The 18,200-nt window shown below is 36.5% G+C and overlaps 1 protein-coding gene and 1 long non-coding RNA gene across 2 annotated transcripts in view; one reads left to right on the top strand and one right to left on the bottom strand.

Annotated features, from left to right (window-relative positions):
- Positions 1–3,901, bottom strand: part of LOC134824578 (uncharacterized) — a 93,085-nt gene extending 89,184 nt beyond the window's left edge. Inside the window, exon 1 of the long non-coding RNA XR_010161439.1 lies at positions 3,891–3,901. This is a non-coding gene — a long non-coding RNA (uncharacterized LOC134824578). The remainder of the gene's footprint in view (positions 1–3,890) is intronic.
- The window catches only part of LOC134824557 (pre-mRNA-splicing factor SLU7-like), a 31,012-nt gene that overhangs the window by 4,516 nt on the left and 8,296 nt on the right, over positions 1–18,200 (top strand). The window contains exons 6-9 of the mRNA XM_063836471.1: positions 10,147–10,247; positions 10,352–10,466; positions 14,243–14,311; positions 15,502–15,625. Coding sequence (XP_063692541.1) covers positions 10,147–10,247; positions 10,352–10,466; positions 14,243–14,311; positions 15,502–15,625 — 409 coding nt within the window. The remainder of the gene's footprint in view (positions 1–10,146; positions 10,248–10,351; positions 10,467–14,242; positions 14,312–15,501; positions 15,626–18,200) is intronic.

Raw genomic sequence — 18,200 nt, 5'->3', positions numbered from 1 at the left:
AAATAGCCATGTTCAATTGTTCATGTTGTGATGAATGATGATGTGCCGTCTTTATCTACCTCACCTGGGGAGGGGGGCTGGGGCTTTGTGTTGGGGAGCTGTCATTAACGTTATCCTTTTAATCGACAAATTTATCTCGGAGATTCTCGATTTATGTGTGTCATACGACAATGTAATGCGTGTTTTCAAATATAATAGGCAGGTTTATACTTTTGCATTTCAACTGCGATAGTGAAATTCCGGCCGTAGGCACGGGTTAGACTAATTGTATGTATAAACTTGTACTGAATTAGTGAATGTTGGACATTTAAACACGTTTATCTTTGGTCAGGGATGTGAGCCCAGGTTGAGACTTGAAAGAAAGTTTCCAAAGGATAAGTGCTGAGTTTTTGACCAATATTAGTTTGATTCAAATAACATATTTCAGTCTAAGACTATGCTGGTGAATGGTGATAGAACTCTGGGAATTTAGCCAGTATATAGTAGTTCTTCAGAAGATTTCAGAGAATCATAAATGATTGAACTTAAATGGGATCAGCTTCTTATAAAGCAATGTCGATAAACCAATTTTTACATGGAGTTCGATTTTGAATCACTGCGATCTAATGGTTTAATGTTATAAACAGCGAATGTGTACAATTGAATCGCATTTGTGCGTCAATGTTATAGCTGTTGTCATTGTCAGTTGACTTTGAGGGTTATATATCAATATGTCATTTATCAACTACCTGAGTGACTGAGTGTCTGAGTGACTGAGTGACTGAGTTATTACGTTCATAATGAACGTTATAGCGACTGAGAGAAACTTATCCACTTACTATATGTGTAATATGTCCCCACGAAACCAGACACAAACTTTCCCTGCTCCACTGTCATAACTCTATGATTGTACGATCGTTTCTTTTCTTTCTCATTGTGATCATAGAGTGAAGACAGTGAAGTCTTCACAGCTGTTGATGACAGGAGATATGTTATTCTGACACCAAAATCGGCGTCTTGGCCAGCTCTCCAAAAGCTTTTCGCCCTGATGTCAGTCTCGCTGCATCGTCCGTGTTTCTGAATTGGTCGGATTGAGCCTCTATTATTGGCTGAAGAGATGGCTCAGTTTGAACATCATGTTGCACTATTTCGGGGAGTCCTGCAATGAAGTCTCTGGTATTATCGTGTCTCATGTAAACAAAGCCCCCTCTCTTGCAATCCAGTTACTAATACACGTTTACAAAACTATTAGAAACGAAACAAAAAGCGACACAAAATGCCCCAATTTTGGTGTCTTTAACGGAACGCGGGCATACTAAATTTATTACTTTGCAGCGCAAGTAACGCGCATATTGCCGCGCGCAATATTTTGCCATGATAATCATTAATTAATTATCTTCCCGTCGCGTCGCCGAGAATTGACATGAATAGAACGAAAACGTTGGGAATTGCATGCATTATTGATTTTACTGCTAGCTAACCTGTTGGGCCAAGTCACGCTTGAAAAAGAGCAGCTACATTCGGGCTCGAGATGTGATGCAGTTTCGAGAAGAAACAATTAAGACGATCTAATCTATTCTGTCACAACGCTGGCCAGAAATATATTCCTGATAATACTCAAAACATAGGTGCAGGAAGACTGTGTGGAGAGGGGGAGAGACCGGGGGCGCTTCCAGTGTGTTCGACACTCCGACTGTACAGTATCTGATATCTCTATCAATAAATTTGTCAACCCACAATTCAGGAGAAAAGCGGCCCCCTCGGCCCTCTGATGGCGTTCATGGGGTTTATAGCATTTGTAAGGTGCTTCGGGACGTTTAGCAGTTCAGATAGTGGTTCAAGTGCTCTTATGTCAATCTACTTCTGAGACTCATCCCTCACACTACAGTTTGCTTCAATTAATTATCAAGTGCCCAGGGACGACATCTATAATATATTTTAAACGTGACGAAATCCCCCCGATAAAAACACTGAAAATCGACCAAAAAGCCGACCCTCTGGCGTGACCAATTTCAGCTCGCAAATGGGGTTGAAACCTCGCGATTTTTTAGCAGGGTTGTAAAAAAGGATAGGAATAGGAGATAAGCATTCTTAGAATTTTGACTAAGGCTTTAGATTTTCTATAATTAACTTCAGAACTGAGGTAAAATAAACGTTAGAATAACGGCGTAATTTCATCAGAGGTTACCTGCATCGTTACTTAGCAACATCAAGAGATTGCACGGGGGTATCCAATGGTGAAAAATTGTGAAAAATTGTGAAAAATGGTGAAATTTTACAATTTGGAAACCCGATTCACCATAAAAAACATTCACCATTTTACACCATTTTAGTTTTTTATTTTCAAAGTATCAAATTGAGGTATTAAATGTGTTTTCTGCGACAATACCAAGAGCTCAGTTTTGATGAACCTTACTCGCCATGTTCACTATAAGTAACCAGTTTTGATGTACTCTTCTCACCATGATGACAAAAAGTTACTAGATTTGATGTATCTTACTCGCCATGTTCACCAAAAATTACCAGTTCCGATGTACCATACTCTTCATGTTCACTATAAGTAAACAGTTTTTATGTACCTTACTCACCATGATCACCAAAAGTTACAAGTTTAGATGTATCTTACTCGCCATGTTCACCAAAAGTTACCAGTTTCGATGTACCTCTCTCACCATATTCACTAAAAGTTACAATTTTTTTCTCTACTCTTGCCGAAGGCAAAAAGATCGTAGGGAATAAGTAATCGGGTTTGGATATACAGCTGTATGAGGTGGCCCGACGGTCCTACGGTGACGACAAAAGTCTGCTCCTTCGCAATATAGACCATTCCCCTATAATTATGTGTATTGGAAGCGTCTGTTATACTGCGCTACATTGGTCAAATTAAATCGTCAATTTTTACCATGCACGACGCGAATCCCACTCATTTATTAAAAACATAGTATAATGTAAATATTTTGCACTTTTTCCAGTCACACTTTTCACTCGAAAGAATTAATGGTACAAGATACAAGTACATCATAGGGAAAATAGATCGTGCGTGGTTTAACCGCGGCAAAATTCTTGTTGATGTACCTTACTCGCCAATTTCACCAAAATTTACTAGTATTAATGTACCTTTCTCACCTTTTTCACTTAAAGTTACCATTTTCAATGTACCTTTCTCACCATGTTCAGTGTTCACTAATTTTGATGAAAAATGGTGATGGATAGTTTTAGTGAATCGAGTTCCCGAATTGGAAATCCTAGACTTACTTTAAGGGGACATACACCAAAACCTTTTTTGATGAGATTCGGGATTTGACTTCATATTATGAAAGTACTAGAAAACCCGTGGTCACAGGGAGGAAGCTAATATTGAAAGTATTTTTGTTAGTAAGTTTAAATCGCGTCAAAAAATATCTTACACAACCGAAGATACAGCCAATTAAAATGTTGCTTGTACTAAACACAGCGTAATATCAACAAAACCGATCAAAATGACGTTAAAACTTAATACAATCATTGCACGTGCACGTGCGTTTAACAATCCTCGTTACCATGGTTACTTTGCAACTACCTATTTCTCGTCTAATTTGCACGTGGGCGGTCGTACAGCAGAAAGAATTCTCTGAATTATATGAAAGTATAGATAAAAACAATAAGATTTGATACATTGAACAAATTTTTGAGAGTACACACTTTCAAAATGTCCCCTTAAATATAATGATGTTATCAGAGTATTATACCGAACAATGTCCGGCGAACTGATAGCTACTTCAGAAGCAATGAAACTACGATCTTCTAAATAAAATGAGTCATGGTACTTTCAGCCGGAGCCATCATAAGTGACATACATCTAAAAGATAGTATGGTTAGTTTCTAAATATAAACTCAAACTCTGAAAAGGAAACTGCTGTGGTAAATGAAACATCAATAAATGGACCAAGTATTTTTTTATAAATAATTTATGGAAAGCCCCTCGGACAAAATAAAAATTAATTATGCAGTAAAGGAATCTTGAAAGGGTTTGTACTATTCATTCCTGAGGGGCGAAGGGACTTTAAGGCATGTATATTAGTGTGGTTCACAAAACACTTTTTATTCCGAATAATCAGGAATCATTGTATATATCGGTGCTCCTTTACATCTAAACTACTAGGACTTGAATTTTCTAGGATACACACTGAAACACTATTGTTAAAATTTTCCTTCTGAGACAGTCCATGCTCTATATGGAGGTGGAGTCCTACACAGTTTGAGTCATCATCCGTGTCAACCTTTTGCCCACTGATGATCTTGTAGAATGCTCTTCTGTGTTCGCCAAACCTTACCCGTAGCATTCTGGTGGATTTGCCTACGTATGGTTTCTCACACAGTTTACATCTGATCAAATATATGATGTTGTAAGTGATGCATGTACCTGGTGCTGGTTTTACCCGTTTCCCATTGATGCTGATTTGTGTAGCACTATCAATAGACTCACACGTTGCACAGTTCTTCTTTCTACACGGCTTTGTTTGACCGTGCTTATTCCCCAGAGCTATGTCTTTCACCTTAACCAACCGTCTTCTGAAGTTGCTTCCTGTTTTCTTGACAAACTGGAAGAACTTTTTGCCATTCTTCTTTTCTTCAAGGGTGTTACTCTGTTGTTTTGAGTCACTCAGGTTACAAAAACTTCTGGTCTTCTTTAAGTTCTCCTCATACTTAATCACTGTGGTGACGATATCAGAGTCACTTCCGTAGGTTGAGACAACCCTTATTGGCAGGATCTCTGGCTTCAGTGTGTTGTCCTTGGGAGATCTTCGTTCAAGGTTTCTTTCTGAGTTGAGAACTTTTTTGCTGATGTTGTTCACCATTTTTGAGGGATATGCAGCTGCCTTGAATGCTTGGCTTAATTCACTCAATCTGGTTTCCAGTCGTTCTTGCGAGTTGATTATTCTCCTGAGCCTGATGCACTGGCTGTAAACTATTCCACTATAAATGTGGTTTGGATGTGCACTGCTAAAATGTAGATAGCTCCTTGAATCTGTTTCCTTGATATGGAGGTCAGTTTGTAAGTTTCCCTCAGGGTCGAAACAAAACTCGATATCTAGAAAAGCCACAGGCGTGCCAACTTCCTTCCATTGGGATTCATCAATGAGTAGCCCATATTCTTTCAAGGATTTGTTTACATCGGAAATCCACTGGTCAAATTTCCTTTCAGTGCTGTAGAAGAAACCTGCACCATCGTCAATGTACCGTCTTACAGTCCTAACTCTCTTCATCATGTCAGTGTTACTGTAAACGCATTTGTTCATTACATAAAATACAGTTATGTTGGCCAACTGCACACACAGACTTCCACCTGTAGGCACTCCGTTCTTTTGGATGTACCACTTGTCTTCAAAGCATCCAATAGAGGATCTTAGACTGATATCAACGAGGTCGACCAGCCAATCACAGAGTGCTGGTGTCCTGAGTCGTAGAGAGCTTTGAAGTCGAAAGTGAAAGCTCGGAGGGCTCGTTTGTCTGTTTCAACCTTATTACATACTTCAAGCCATCTCAGTGCCTCCGTTGAGTCAGTCAGTAAGTCTTCGCAATAGTCCTTTTCAAGGTTTTTGAAGTACTCACTGGCCAAGAAGACGTCACTCCTTTTTGCTATTCCTTCCTGTAGTGCAGTGACTAGTCTTACAGGGGGCTCTATGCCGGGCACAAGGTCTTTTCTCTTCAATTTGTGAATCTTCAAACTCGGGTAAAAGTAGGCTTTTCCTGGCTTGAAATGTGAAGAAGTGCTCTTTGCATTGGTCTTATCTTTCCCCTCTTTTGTGCTATCATTATCAGAAACACCCATGACACTTTTTGTAGTCATCGGATGGATAAAACCTTTCTCTTTACCTTCAACCCATTTGAGGAATAACTCATGGTGTAATGTTTGGGTGATATCTTCCTTCAGTTCAGTATAGATATTCGGGTTTTGGAGCTTCTCAAGTGTCTTCTTTCTTAGTGTCTCTGGGTTGATAATAATCACTGCACCTCCTTTATCAGCTTGAACAACGGATAGTTTTCCCTCATCGTTCATGCACTCAAGCTATTTTAGGCCCTCAGTTTCTTCCTTTGACAAGTTCTTCTTTGTGTCGCCTCTTGTAGTTTTCTGAATGGTCAATCTCTGGTCAAGGTCCGCCTCCATACTCTTCACAATATCATTAACACTACTGTCATCTGATGACTGTGATGAATAGTATGATTTTTGGTAGAGTTTAGGTGGTATTTGGGGCAGGTTCGGGGTTTCAAACTGGTCATTGCTGTTTAGTGACTGATTTGAAGACTGAAGGATCCTGTTTGTTGTTAAACGCATGTCCAATCTTGTTCCTTCAACATCAAGAGGGGGTGTAGGTACAAATCCCAACCCTTTTCCAAGTACACACACAGCCCCGGGTGGGACAGGTTCATTCTAAAGGATGACAAAACTTCCATCCTTAATGAGTCTTTTGGCTTCTTTCTCAGTTCGTCTTCTGTTTATCTGCTGTCGGTTCTTAAAATTCACACGTTTCTTATTTCCCTCAATGAGTCGAAGAGTTTCTAATGTTTTTCTTGGCCACCTCTTCCACTCAGTTTCCTCTTGTTGTCTGTGGAAATCAAGTTTGTTTTGGTGTTTCTCCTTGGTTCTTTTAACCTCAGAGGGGACTAACGGGATTTTTTCGTGTGCACCAGCCTTAAAAACAGAGGTCATGTGTTTGATTTCATTCAGTTTGTTTCTGATGGCCTCTCCTAACATCAGTGTCTCTAGTACAGAAAAATGTTTAAGTTTAGATGCATCAGGGATAGTAGGGGCTCCTTTAACCCGCAGGGATGGTGGTGGTCGTTTCAATTTCACGCAGTTTCTCAAGAATTTCAGTTTCATTTTTAGCAACTGAAGTTTCTGGAAGACCGTTTTTTCTCCTGTTTGAGAGTTCTCTAAGAGGTGGCTTTCATCATTTTGATTCACAATGGGTTGGGTCTTCCCATTGTCTAGAGAAAAATCGGGCTCCAGAACCATAAGCGCCAGGTTGTCCAAAACGGTTAATCACAAGAGTATTATACCCAACAATGACCGGCGAACTGATAGCTACTTCAGAAGCAATGAAACTACGATCTTCTAAATAAAATGAGTCATAGTACTTTCAGCCGGAGCCATCATAAGTGACAAAAATCTAAAAGATAGTATGGTTAGTTTCTAAATATAAACTCAAACTCTGAAAAGGAAACTGCTGTGGTAAATGAAACATCAATAAATGGACCAAGTATTTTTTTTTAAATAATAAATAATGATGTTATGTTTAATTGTTTCTTTATATCCTCAAAATCTGAGTTAATAACCAACAATTTTTTTGGAGTGATAACACCAGGTCAAAACTAAAACTAGAAGGCAAATATATTCATCGAAAAAATGGTTAAAAATGGTGAAATTTTACAATTTGGAAACCCGATTCACCATAAAAATCATTCACCATTGTTCACCATTTCACACCATTTTTCACCATTGGATACCCCCCGATTGCACGTCCGCGAGCAAGAACAGATTAGCAACGCACGTTGCCATGCTTTATGATACGTCATAACTAGCTCACATTTACGCACACGCTATGACTATATTCATAACCTTGTTTGTGATTGATATTTGTCGATGCGGTAGAAAGTATCGTTTAGGGAATCTGAATACTTACAACTTTGTCGTCATTGTCAAATAAAATCCATGATTTCTACAGTATAACAGAGCTATTATATATTGTATATGATGAAATGAAATTAAACATAACTGATTTTTAAAATTTCCTCGAACAAAGCTTCCGACTAGGCGAGTTTCTAGTTCTTTATATTGAGCTCAGCTACTTTAATAACAGAGTATTTAACGCTAAGTTCTTTCGCGAGTAATGTTGCCATTCAGAGATTATTTCAAGTCCTCGCTGATCAGTGATTAATTTGTTCAATCGGAATTAGATACTTAAATGTCTCTTAAGTCTTAATCAAAATGTCCATCGAGTCCTGTCATTAAAGGATTATACGATGAATGATTTCTTAGAAATGAGCTCAGTAGTACTGTACAGCAATTTTCTATACATAATCAGCGTTGTTTTTGTTTACTCTTACAAAAATAATCATGAAGCCACTTCGGGACTCGATTACTTATTGACAGCTCTGGGTCTTGGAAGTGAAAATCAATGTCGAATTAAAGGGGCGGGGACAGGGGGATAATTTTACTACTTTGCCGTTAGCTTACCGTAATTCGGTCCAAATTGGATAATTTTTAGAGGTTTGTTGTAGCACTAATATATAACCCTGAAAATTACTGTAAATAACTGGTAAAACTACATTTAAAACTATTTCTGGGGACTTACCACTCCAAGTAGCAATGGATTTTACTTGATATACCGTGATATTAATCGAATACAAAATATAATTACGTTCTTATTCCAATTTCCTGTAGTACCATACGAGTTTAATATACGTCAATAATCAAAAGTTAATACGTCAGGGGATTATACGTCAGGAGGTGATACGTCAAGGAATAAAATGAAATAGACTGAATTGAGACCGATTGCACTGTTGGGTAGTTAGGTTAAGATTGATGGCACAGAACAACCATGTACTGAGATGACGCAGGTTTTCGAGGAAGGTGAACCGTAAAAATTAAGCTGGGAAGTTTGAAGACATTCAAAAGATTTTAGGAAATTTTAATGGCCATTAAAATATATTAGTCTCTAATAGAGCAGGATGGAAGAAGTTGTTTTAGTATTTGTATCCGTATTTAATTTGTTCAGGCTACTTCTCAGATCTTTAAGATGTTCATTTATGTTCTATTTTTGATTTTTATACGATTATATATCATAATAATAATGGTCATTAGCATTACGTCTTAGAATACGTAATAATAATAAAATGAATGAACAGCATTACATTCTGAAATCTCTCTGGTGAGGCTCTAGTATACGTATGTCGGTCGCCTACTGCAGGCCTGTCGCTCCCATAATGGCAGTATATTATTCTGCTGATTAATTGTCAGCTAATCACAGAGGTGACGACTGACGAGTGATGATTCGGAGCAGATTCCTTGGTTGTCTCCACTCCTAAAGAATATCCATAACAAATTTACAGAATTTCCATAGAGATTATGCTTTGCTATTTAATACAGGCTTTCTATACCACAACTATGACTGTATTTTGACAGCATTTTGGCGTTATTGCTATGTTTTGCACTCTTGACTCGACAGGTGAGATCAAAAATGATCATTCGATGTCCTGAAATTTGTCAGTTTTTGATCTTTCTGTCATTTTCTCTCACATTAAAAGCTTTGTAATTACTGGGCACAAGCTTCAATCTTACGAGTGCTGTTGCGGTAATCAAGGCATGGATTACCTATGAAATAAAAGAAACGGGCCGAAATCCACCGAAATTTTCCGTAGTTTAGGAGTATGAGAAGTAACACTAGCGTTTTAAGCGGAATTTAAGCAGGTTTAGTCCTTTGTAGCTTCAACCTGGTCTTAGCCGCATCATGGAGCGAAATATTATCTAAAATGGCTATTTTATTGGTTATTCTGGTTCATCTAGACAAAATATTTTTCATCTAGACAAAATATTTGTCGCCTTTCACCATTTCTCACATATACAGTGTTACCATTAGCTTGAATTCCAACTGTGTGACACTATTATCGATATTATTTAAGCAGGTGTAGCCCTTTGTAGCGCCAACCTGGTCTTAGCCACATCATGGAGCGAAATATTATCTAAAATGGCTATTTTATTGGTTATTCTGGTTCATCTAGACAAAATATTTTTCATCTAGACAAAATATTTGTCGCCTTTCACCATTTCTCACATATACAGTGTTACCATTAGCTTGAATTCCAACTGTGTGACACTATTATCGATATTATTTAAGCAGGTGTAGTCCTTTGTAGCGTCAACCTGGTCTTAGCCACATCATGGAGCGAAATATTATCTAAAATGGCTATTTTATTGGTTATTCTGGTTCATCTAGACAAAATATTTTTCATCTAGACAAAGTATTTGTCGCCTTCCACCATTTCTCACATATGTAGTGTTACCATTAGCTTGAATGTCAAATGTGTGATACTACTAATATCGATATTGTTTACTGGCGCGATGATACCCTTCAGACTGCACATCAAAATGTTTTCTAACAGCTTTCTAACCCAAATCTCCCGCAGTACCTGATAAACCTCGATGCGAACTCCGCGCATTACGATCCCAAGTCACGCTCGATGAGAGACAACCCCCTCAAAGATCTAGCACACAAGAAACCCTCTGAGTAAGATGCCATACTGCTGTAGATTTTAGTATTTCCTATTTCTTGCGTTTCCTGGAATTTAAAATGTGTCGCAAAATTTTAACAAACTGTCTCGTATTTAACAGGTTATCATTTGCTGGGGAGAACTTTGTACGATCAACAGGACAAGTAAAAGAGATCGCCAAACTACAGCTGTTTGCCTGGGACGCTGGAGAGCGTGGATCTAACGTACACTTGCAGGTCAGTCGTCCGTTATCTCACTCAAAAGGCACGCAAATAGTTCGCTGGAATGCGGGGGTGGGATAGGGTGGTGCTTGGTGTGGGCATTCCTGAGATTTAACATGAAGTTGGGTGGTGTGCCAACTATATAAAGGTTCACAGATTGTAAGCCTATTAAAAGTCTGAACGAAACCTCCTATGTGATATCTAGTGACCTATCGGTATAATTGCGGCAACCAAAGCATGCAGATCGAGAAATTTGGGAATTATATTTTTAGGTTTAGAAATAGATTTTAAAACTGGTTTATGATATACAAACTATATTTTAAATATATATGTTTTAAACTAGTTCACGTACAATCAATAGGATAGCTTTTGAATTGCTAAATTTGCGAATTGTGCAGACAGCTAGATTAGCAACGTTGGGTTTATCAATGGCACGGCACATAAAGTAAATTGCCATGAGCACATCATTTCAGTTTCGTGAAATGTAGCTCTTTGGGTTTATCAACTGAACACATTTAATTGCTAATCATCTGCCACTCTCTTTTTTACCTGATTTACAGGGTTCACACTAGTTAAAATACTGAATATCAAAGGTGACGGAGTGAGATTGTGTATTATATGATGCTCTACGACCAGCGCGTTTGATCTTCAAATATCTTCACGCATGAACTCAGAAAACTTGGCTTGTATCATCAAACGCGTTAGGGAGATTCTCTTGGATTATTGTGCTTGGTGGCAGTACATATTTTAATTGGAAGGGTGCCAGAAAATTCTACTAAGTTACTAAGTAACTAGTGATGCTTCGGGAGCAGATTCCTCAGCATATCCACTGCATTCGCTCCTAAAATATTTCCATAAAATATTCATAGAATTTCCAAAATGTTTTGCTTTGAAGACTGCTCTTTTGTTAGATTCTTGATTTTTTGACACAGCTATGACTGTCTTATGACAGCTTGTTGATTTCATTTTGAGCAAGTCCATTGGCCCGACTGCTCGACAATCAATATAAAAAGGTATCATTCGATCTGCGGAGTTACCAGCTTTTGTAGAACTTCATATAATTTTCTCTCATAGTAAATCTTAATACATACTTAGCATAAGCTCCAAACATATGGCGGCTGTTTTAGAAATCATTGCCCTCATTACTGGTACTCTAGTTTGACACACACCCAAGTTCGACACATACTTAAAGCAAACGGCTCTTGATTGCAGGTTTCCGGAGTCAAGAAGTATGGAAATAGATTGTAGTCTACCTTTTATGGATGTAAGTCTGTAAATAGTTAAACCAGAGCCTAATATATATAACCGGTAAAATCGGCCTTTTTTTCTTGATCTTTGCAAGCTAAATTTACAATTTTTCTGCTGGAAAATGCCATGAATGATGAAAACGGTATACAGCGTTAAAAGTATGCGCTATCAATAATATAATATAATATATATATATGTAATATAATATGTATTCTGTGTAAAATTATCTTTATCCCGGTTACTGCGACAAGTAAAAATGCTCTTATTAAAAAAATTACAACAATGCGACTCATAAACAATACTCCAATCCGGATTTTACATAATATAATATAATATAATATATTATATATGTAAAATATTATATAATCTTAAATTTGATCCTTCGAACAGCTGTTGAGCAATGAAACGCAAACATAATCTTAGCAAAATGAATATATTTCTTTTATCTTCAGCATTTAATCGGTCACATAATCTGAGAATATCAATGGTTAGTTTGAAAATGTCAAAAATTCTCATCAAAAATGTAGTAAAGTCTCAAAAAATTAATTTAGCATCTCGTCAAAATGGAATAGTTTAAAATCGGAACAAAATTAATGGCATATACTATAATAATGTGGAGTCTGCAGTAGTTCATTAAATCAAAAAGATGCAATTCAAAAATTGATAGACTGCATATATAAACAAAAAATGGACGATTTAAAAATAAAATTCGGGACACCATGAAAATTAGCTTCCAGAAACGGAATTCACATTGTTCAGGCCAAACGGATAAAGTGTCTTCAATTTGTTAATATAAAACTGTTCTGACTTTCTAATATTATCTGGGGATGTAGAACACAAAATATCAAAATGGAAACTTTCATTGAAATCAGATCTCTCCCTCAAATTATGAACTGAAAAAAGATGAAAAAATATTATATAATATTATAAGATTTTGGGATCTATCGAAACTCTTTTTTATTTCATTAAAAAGTCATTTGAGCTATACATTGAAACTTTTTTGGCTGGGGTAGAATTCTTTTACAGCCTTTTGACCAGTATGAAAAAATTAAAAATTGTCCAAGGAATAAATAATTAAGGTTCCAAAAATTGAACCCCCACTCCCCAGGTAGTGTCAAAATCACAAAATAAATAAATATCGTTGTTTCTTGGCACCACTTTAGAGATAGACGGATTCCTGCTAGTAACTGTAAATTCTAATAATCACGTTGTTGCGACAAAGAAATGCACCGCTCTTATCAACACTTGCCCTTTCCAGGGGAAAAAGCAAGTGCCTTCCTTTCTCTTATAATAACTTATAACTTTTTGAATGAAAAAAATTTATTTTGATTCAGGTTAAAGGGAGGCGAATAATAGCACTGATATTCAACTCAATAACTCAATAATTCAATAATTAGATAACCGACAGAATAAAATTATTCTGGGGAATTAGATAAATCCCATGAAAATCCCATGGTGTTTTATACCAAATTGGGCCGTTCCTCTGGCTCAAGCAGGTCTAGTTTATCCATATATAATATATTTATACCGCATTATCAATAATTTGAAGTAAATATGTTGATTGAAATATCGTGAGATTCCTGCCGTAAAATGGGGTTTAAAATGTTTTTTAAACCCCAAGAACCGGTTATTCACGTACGCAGCTCCCTACATCTCCATTTCAAAGGACAATCGGTGAAACAAAGCAAATAATTGGTGTATTGATTGAACAACCGACTTTTCGGCGCTGTTTGAACTTTTGCATCAGTGTTACTTCTCATCACATTTATTGCGTGTGTCGACATGGTATTGGGGTACAAGTAGTAGTGAATATCACAGTTGCTAAAACTGTAAATCTCAAGCTCAGCCCTTTCGTTCAAAACTTACCCAGCAGTCCACTATAACAACCACTTATAGTAGTGCAAATGTTGGCATTACGATGACATGAAATTATTACGTGACCAAGACTTTAAAGGTGATTGTATCTGGGTTCTCTTATATGCTGGATGGTTCTGGATCTTTCTTGATGTCAGCACACGTTGGACGAGCATCATCTGAACTCATAGACTATAATCATGTTTTAAGTTTCTGAGTAAATATATTCAGCTGAATATTTAATTTTCTGTTATTTTCTTATCTTTCCTCTTGTCCCCTTTCACATTATGTTAGTTTATCGTGCGTGTGGACATTTAAAGACGGCTAATGATAAAAAGGGTTTGAGGTGGGTGGTTAGTTGGTACACGGTAAATCTTCGTTATTTAGAATATTTAGAATACAACATATTTTTCCCTTAATTATTCCTCATCATAATTTAGTTATTTATTCTTTTATTTACCGAAAGTGGCTATACAAACACAGTTACAAATACGACTTTACGGACAATTTATTTGTGTCTAGTCAAGTCAATAATTGAATATCAGTCGAGATTCTGATTACTGTGGGATCGTCTTGTCTGACAATTAATTAATGATAGGCGTCGTTCGAGGATTAACGACGCGTTCGTTATAATATATTAAATCTTTCTTGTGCCCTACACAGATCTTTCGCTAAAACTTATATTTCAGGCTGAACCCACCAAAGCGGCTCTTCTCCACAAAGAATACTCGAAACGTAAGGACGAGTTTAAAAGTGAGGTGAGTCCTTAATATGCTCTAAATTACTTTAAATGACAAGGTTATTGACAGGTTATGGAGATTCATTGTTCATTACAAAACTTATTGACACTTCCCTCGCATTTACGAACCCATATTTCTAATCACGTTTATGTGACACTTTCTATTTTTGCAATTTACGACCTAACCTCTAGTAGTTGTACATGAACACCACGTCTGTAAGAAGGAGACTTATCTGTACTATAGTTGAAACGTCAAATAATTTTATTTTCCAGAGAGCTAGATGATGAAATGAAATTAGAGCATACCTAACGTTAAATTTCCGCGAATATAGCTGTATTTAAATGAGCTGGTTTGTAGTATTATATAATGGGAAGTCTTACCTAGAGCAGCAGCAGAGCAGTTAGTAGACATTGTAGACAGCTAGACATACTACTTCGCTCCTCGTTACAGCGCCATTTCATGGGAGTCCCAAGACAACATGTTGACAATCTCGACACAGTCTGTTGAAATTCACTTCAACTTCTACTGCAAAGCTTTTAACAACTCGTTCGTGGCTTTAGAGTTCTCATCACCAATACCCAAATTAGGAGAAATTGTGTCGGAATTCTCAAATATGGAGCAGATATTCATGTTTGAATTACCGTCGTAAAGGGATCAAAGGAAGATACCAATGAATTGGTAAATTTTAGTATCTTGACCCAACCCCTTGTATTATAATGCTCATTTACTCGATGAGCTTCTAATTCTACACATAATAGGCACAAAATATGCATACTACATACCTCATTTTTATTTAGTCGAACAGGAACATCAAACACATACATTAAATTTAAATCGGTAATTAGGATTTTAAATACTTAGGATTATAAATAATTTCAATCTAGAAATATAAGATAGCAGATTAAAGGTTTTGTGGGTGTCACTGTCAAAGTAAGGAACCAGAATTAAACCTACCGGACATATCACCACTTACCAAATGATCCTGAAAATTTGGTTGTAATTTTACCAGGATGTCTTTGAGATGAAGTCATCGAAATGAATTGTTTCAGATGTATTGCAGATTATCAAACAGTAAAGCTCCAACAAATTGAATTTTTCCGCCATCTTAATCAAATATCGAACTCCTAGTCTTATGACTTATCAAAACTCTTGACTGACTAACTGACTGAATTACTCATTATTTTTAATTGACTAATTCTCCTCGCCAGGTCAGCAACTCAATAGTAGATAAGTATGGAGGTGAGGAGCATCTGAAGGCGCCACCGCGGGAGTTACTACTCGCTACCACTGAGGAGTACGTGGAGTATTCCAGAACCGGCAAAATTATCAAGGGTACTTTTATTTACTACTAATACTTTTTTCTATTTATAATTATCGGATATATATATATATATATTATGATTGGCTACTGGGACACGTCATACACACGGTTGGATTGTTAATTCGGTTGAAGTACCTTTACATCCATTATCACCATAATCTGAACATGATTTATTAAAAATTTGCAATATTGAAAACGAAAAATCTGAATAAACTGAAAATTTTGAAACTGAAAGCTGCACTCAATTGATGGAAGGCAAAAATTTACTCAAAACTGGCATGGTAAAAACTACAAATGAACAGCAGATTTATAAATCTGCTGATAAAAATTAGATAAAAGACATGGTAACTGATAAGAGTTTGAAATTACACGTAAGCAGATAAATTGTCTAAAATTTCTGTCGCAAATCAAGTTTATAGTGCATCATGAATTTATATATATATATATATATATATATATATAATAGGAAACTTTTTATAGAGTTTCATTTAGAATTAGTGTTCAAAATTCTGAACACCACGTTGTTGTGACAAAGAAAAACACGTGCTCTTTTTTAAAAGGTTGTATTATTGAATAAAAGTTCTAAAATTCTAAGGGGTAGTTAAAAACAACGCTCATGTCTAATCTTTCCCTGAAATAAATAGCTAAATGTCACGACTTTACTGTAGTTTCTGCCAATATATCTAGTCATACGCTACATTCTACGGAGATAGTGGAGATCAAAAATATTAAAAATATGAAAATATATTTCGTTTGTAAATGATTTATGTAAATGATTTATGTAAACATAAGTCATTCACACAGCACAAATAAACAGAATAGAGGAGGTAAACGTTAAACCCGCAAAACATGTCCTAACATTCTCCACCGACTACGGTCCACATTTTCTGACCCCAGATCAGCTTTGCAGCGTTTAGTTGGAGATGGCTCCTGGGTACTTTATATTAAAAATGAAGCGGTGAAGATGTCTGCGGTGAACAACATACTTTTCTGGAGGAGTATGTTGGAAACCGCCCACTGCCGAGCAGGAAGAGCTGTAGGTTAGATAAGGTTATAGGTTTCCGAGTTGAAATACCGTGAGGTCCCTTATTATAATTATCAAATATCTCAACTGCCAATTCTGAATGGTTCCACTATAATAGCCACCGCAAATTAGGTCAATGTCATGTAGGTATTCGCGGCTCCCCCGATTCTCGTTAATATTGTAATAAAATTGAAACAATTTATCCGATTAGATAATATTGCAAAAATTGTTGCAATAGGAATTAGTTCTGTAAACATAGTGCGTATCGTTAGATCATGATCATGATTTTTGCTATCTACCTGCTCCTACTTAATTGTATGTGATTTACTAACGGGCTTGTTAATCAGCACGGCGGAATTTACATACCGATAAGTGGGGGTTTAACTTGGAACTGTAAAGTCATGATTATACTGATAATGATTTAATGAAGCCTCATTAGTTAGCGTTGAATTTAACTTATTGTTCATCTATGAATAGATCAGTGTTAAACGTAATTTATTCTACACTATGACATGGGGATTGACTTTACATGAATCAATGAATATATCGAAATACATAAATATATAAATCAAAATGAATATTGTATAAAATTGTTAATTCTAATTCCGCCAAATAATTGGAGCTGTAGCCTACTAATGGTCTGCAACACAAATATTGCATCATAGCAGTGCTGGCAAGCACGGCCTGGGGTTCATAACGTACCACTACATGACATACAAGAGCTGAGTAAGTGGTGCAAGGCTACACGTGTGGTGCAAGCCGCAAGGCTACACAAACTTTGTAGGTTTTTTAATTTGATAGCATTGTAAACGTCAAGTAAACTGCATTTTCAAAATTTATTACCAAGAATCTAAAAATAGAAGAGATACTGGGACGAAATCAACGTTTTCAGTTCATTTATAAATGACCTTATCTATATAAAATATAAATGTAACTTTGAGTAATATCAATTAATTTATGCAACTTATATTTATTTATCATTTCAAAGAGATGAGTGGGTAGCACTTGCACTGAAATTCACTTATAAAATCTATAAATGATCAGTGTAATTGTTTCTTCAGTTTTCCATGGGGATTTTTTTACATAAATAGATAAAAATATTAATGTAGAATGTAGGAGTGACGAATGTAGGAGTGACGACCCACATACAGCTATGGCTGGAGAGTCTACGCCCAAAATCAAGATGGGATCAACACTGTGTGCTGTGCTATTTGTTTTCGCTGTTTGTTCTTGGAATGTTAGGGGCTTGGGTAGTCCAGACACTGCGGTTAATGATAAAACTCGGTCTGAACGACTTTTGAAGAGGGAGTTACTGGGTAATGACTGCAAAAGGTACGGTATGGACATTGTGGGACTACAAGAAACTAAGTGCACTAATCAGGTGGATATCATACTTCACAACAACTACAGACTGTTAATTTTTTATCAGAAAGAACAATGTCATGGGGGTATTGGATTTGTTATTAGCCCTAAACTGCAACCTTTCATCACAACTTTCAAACAGATCTCTGATAGAGTTGGGTATATTGATTTTTGTTTTCCTCTCAAGGGTGGTAGTAATA

This window comes from Bolinopsis microptera, chromosome 1 (assembly GCF_026151205.1).
Source record: "Bolinopsis microptera isolate Bmic1 chromosome 1, MBARI_Bmic_1.0, whole genome shotgun sequence".
NCBI classification, from domain to species: Eukaryota; Metazoa; Ctenophora; class Tentaculata; order Lobata; family Bolinopsidae; genus Bolinopsis; species Bolinopsis microptera.
The sequence above is the reverse complement of the archived record's forward strand: the minus strand, read 5'-3'. Positions and strand labels throughout refer to the sequence as shown.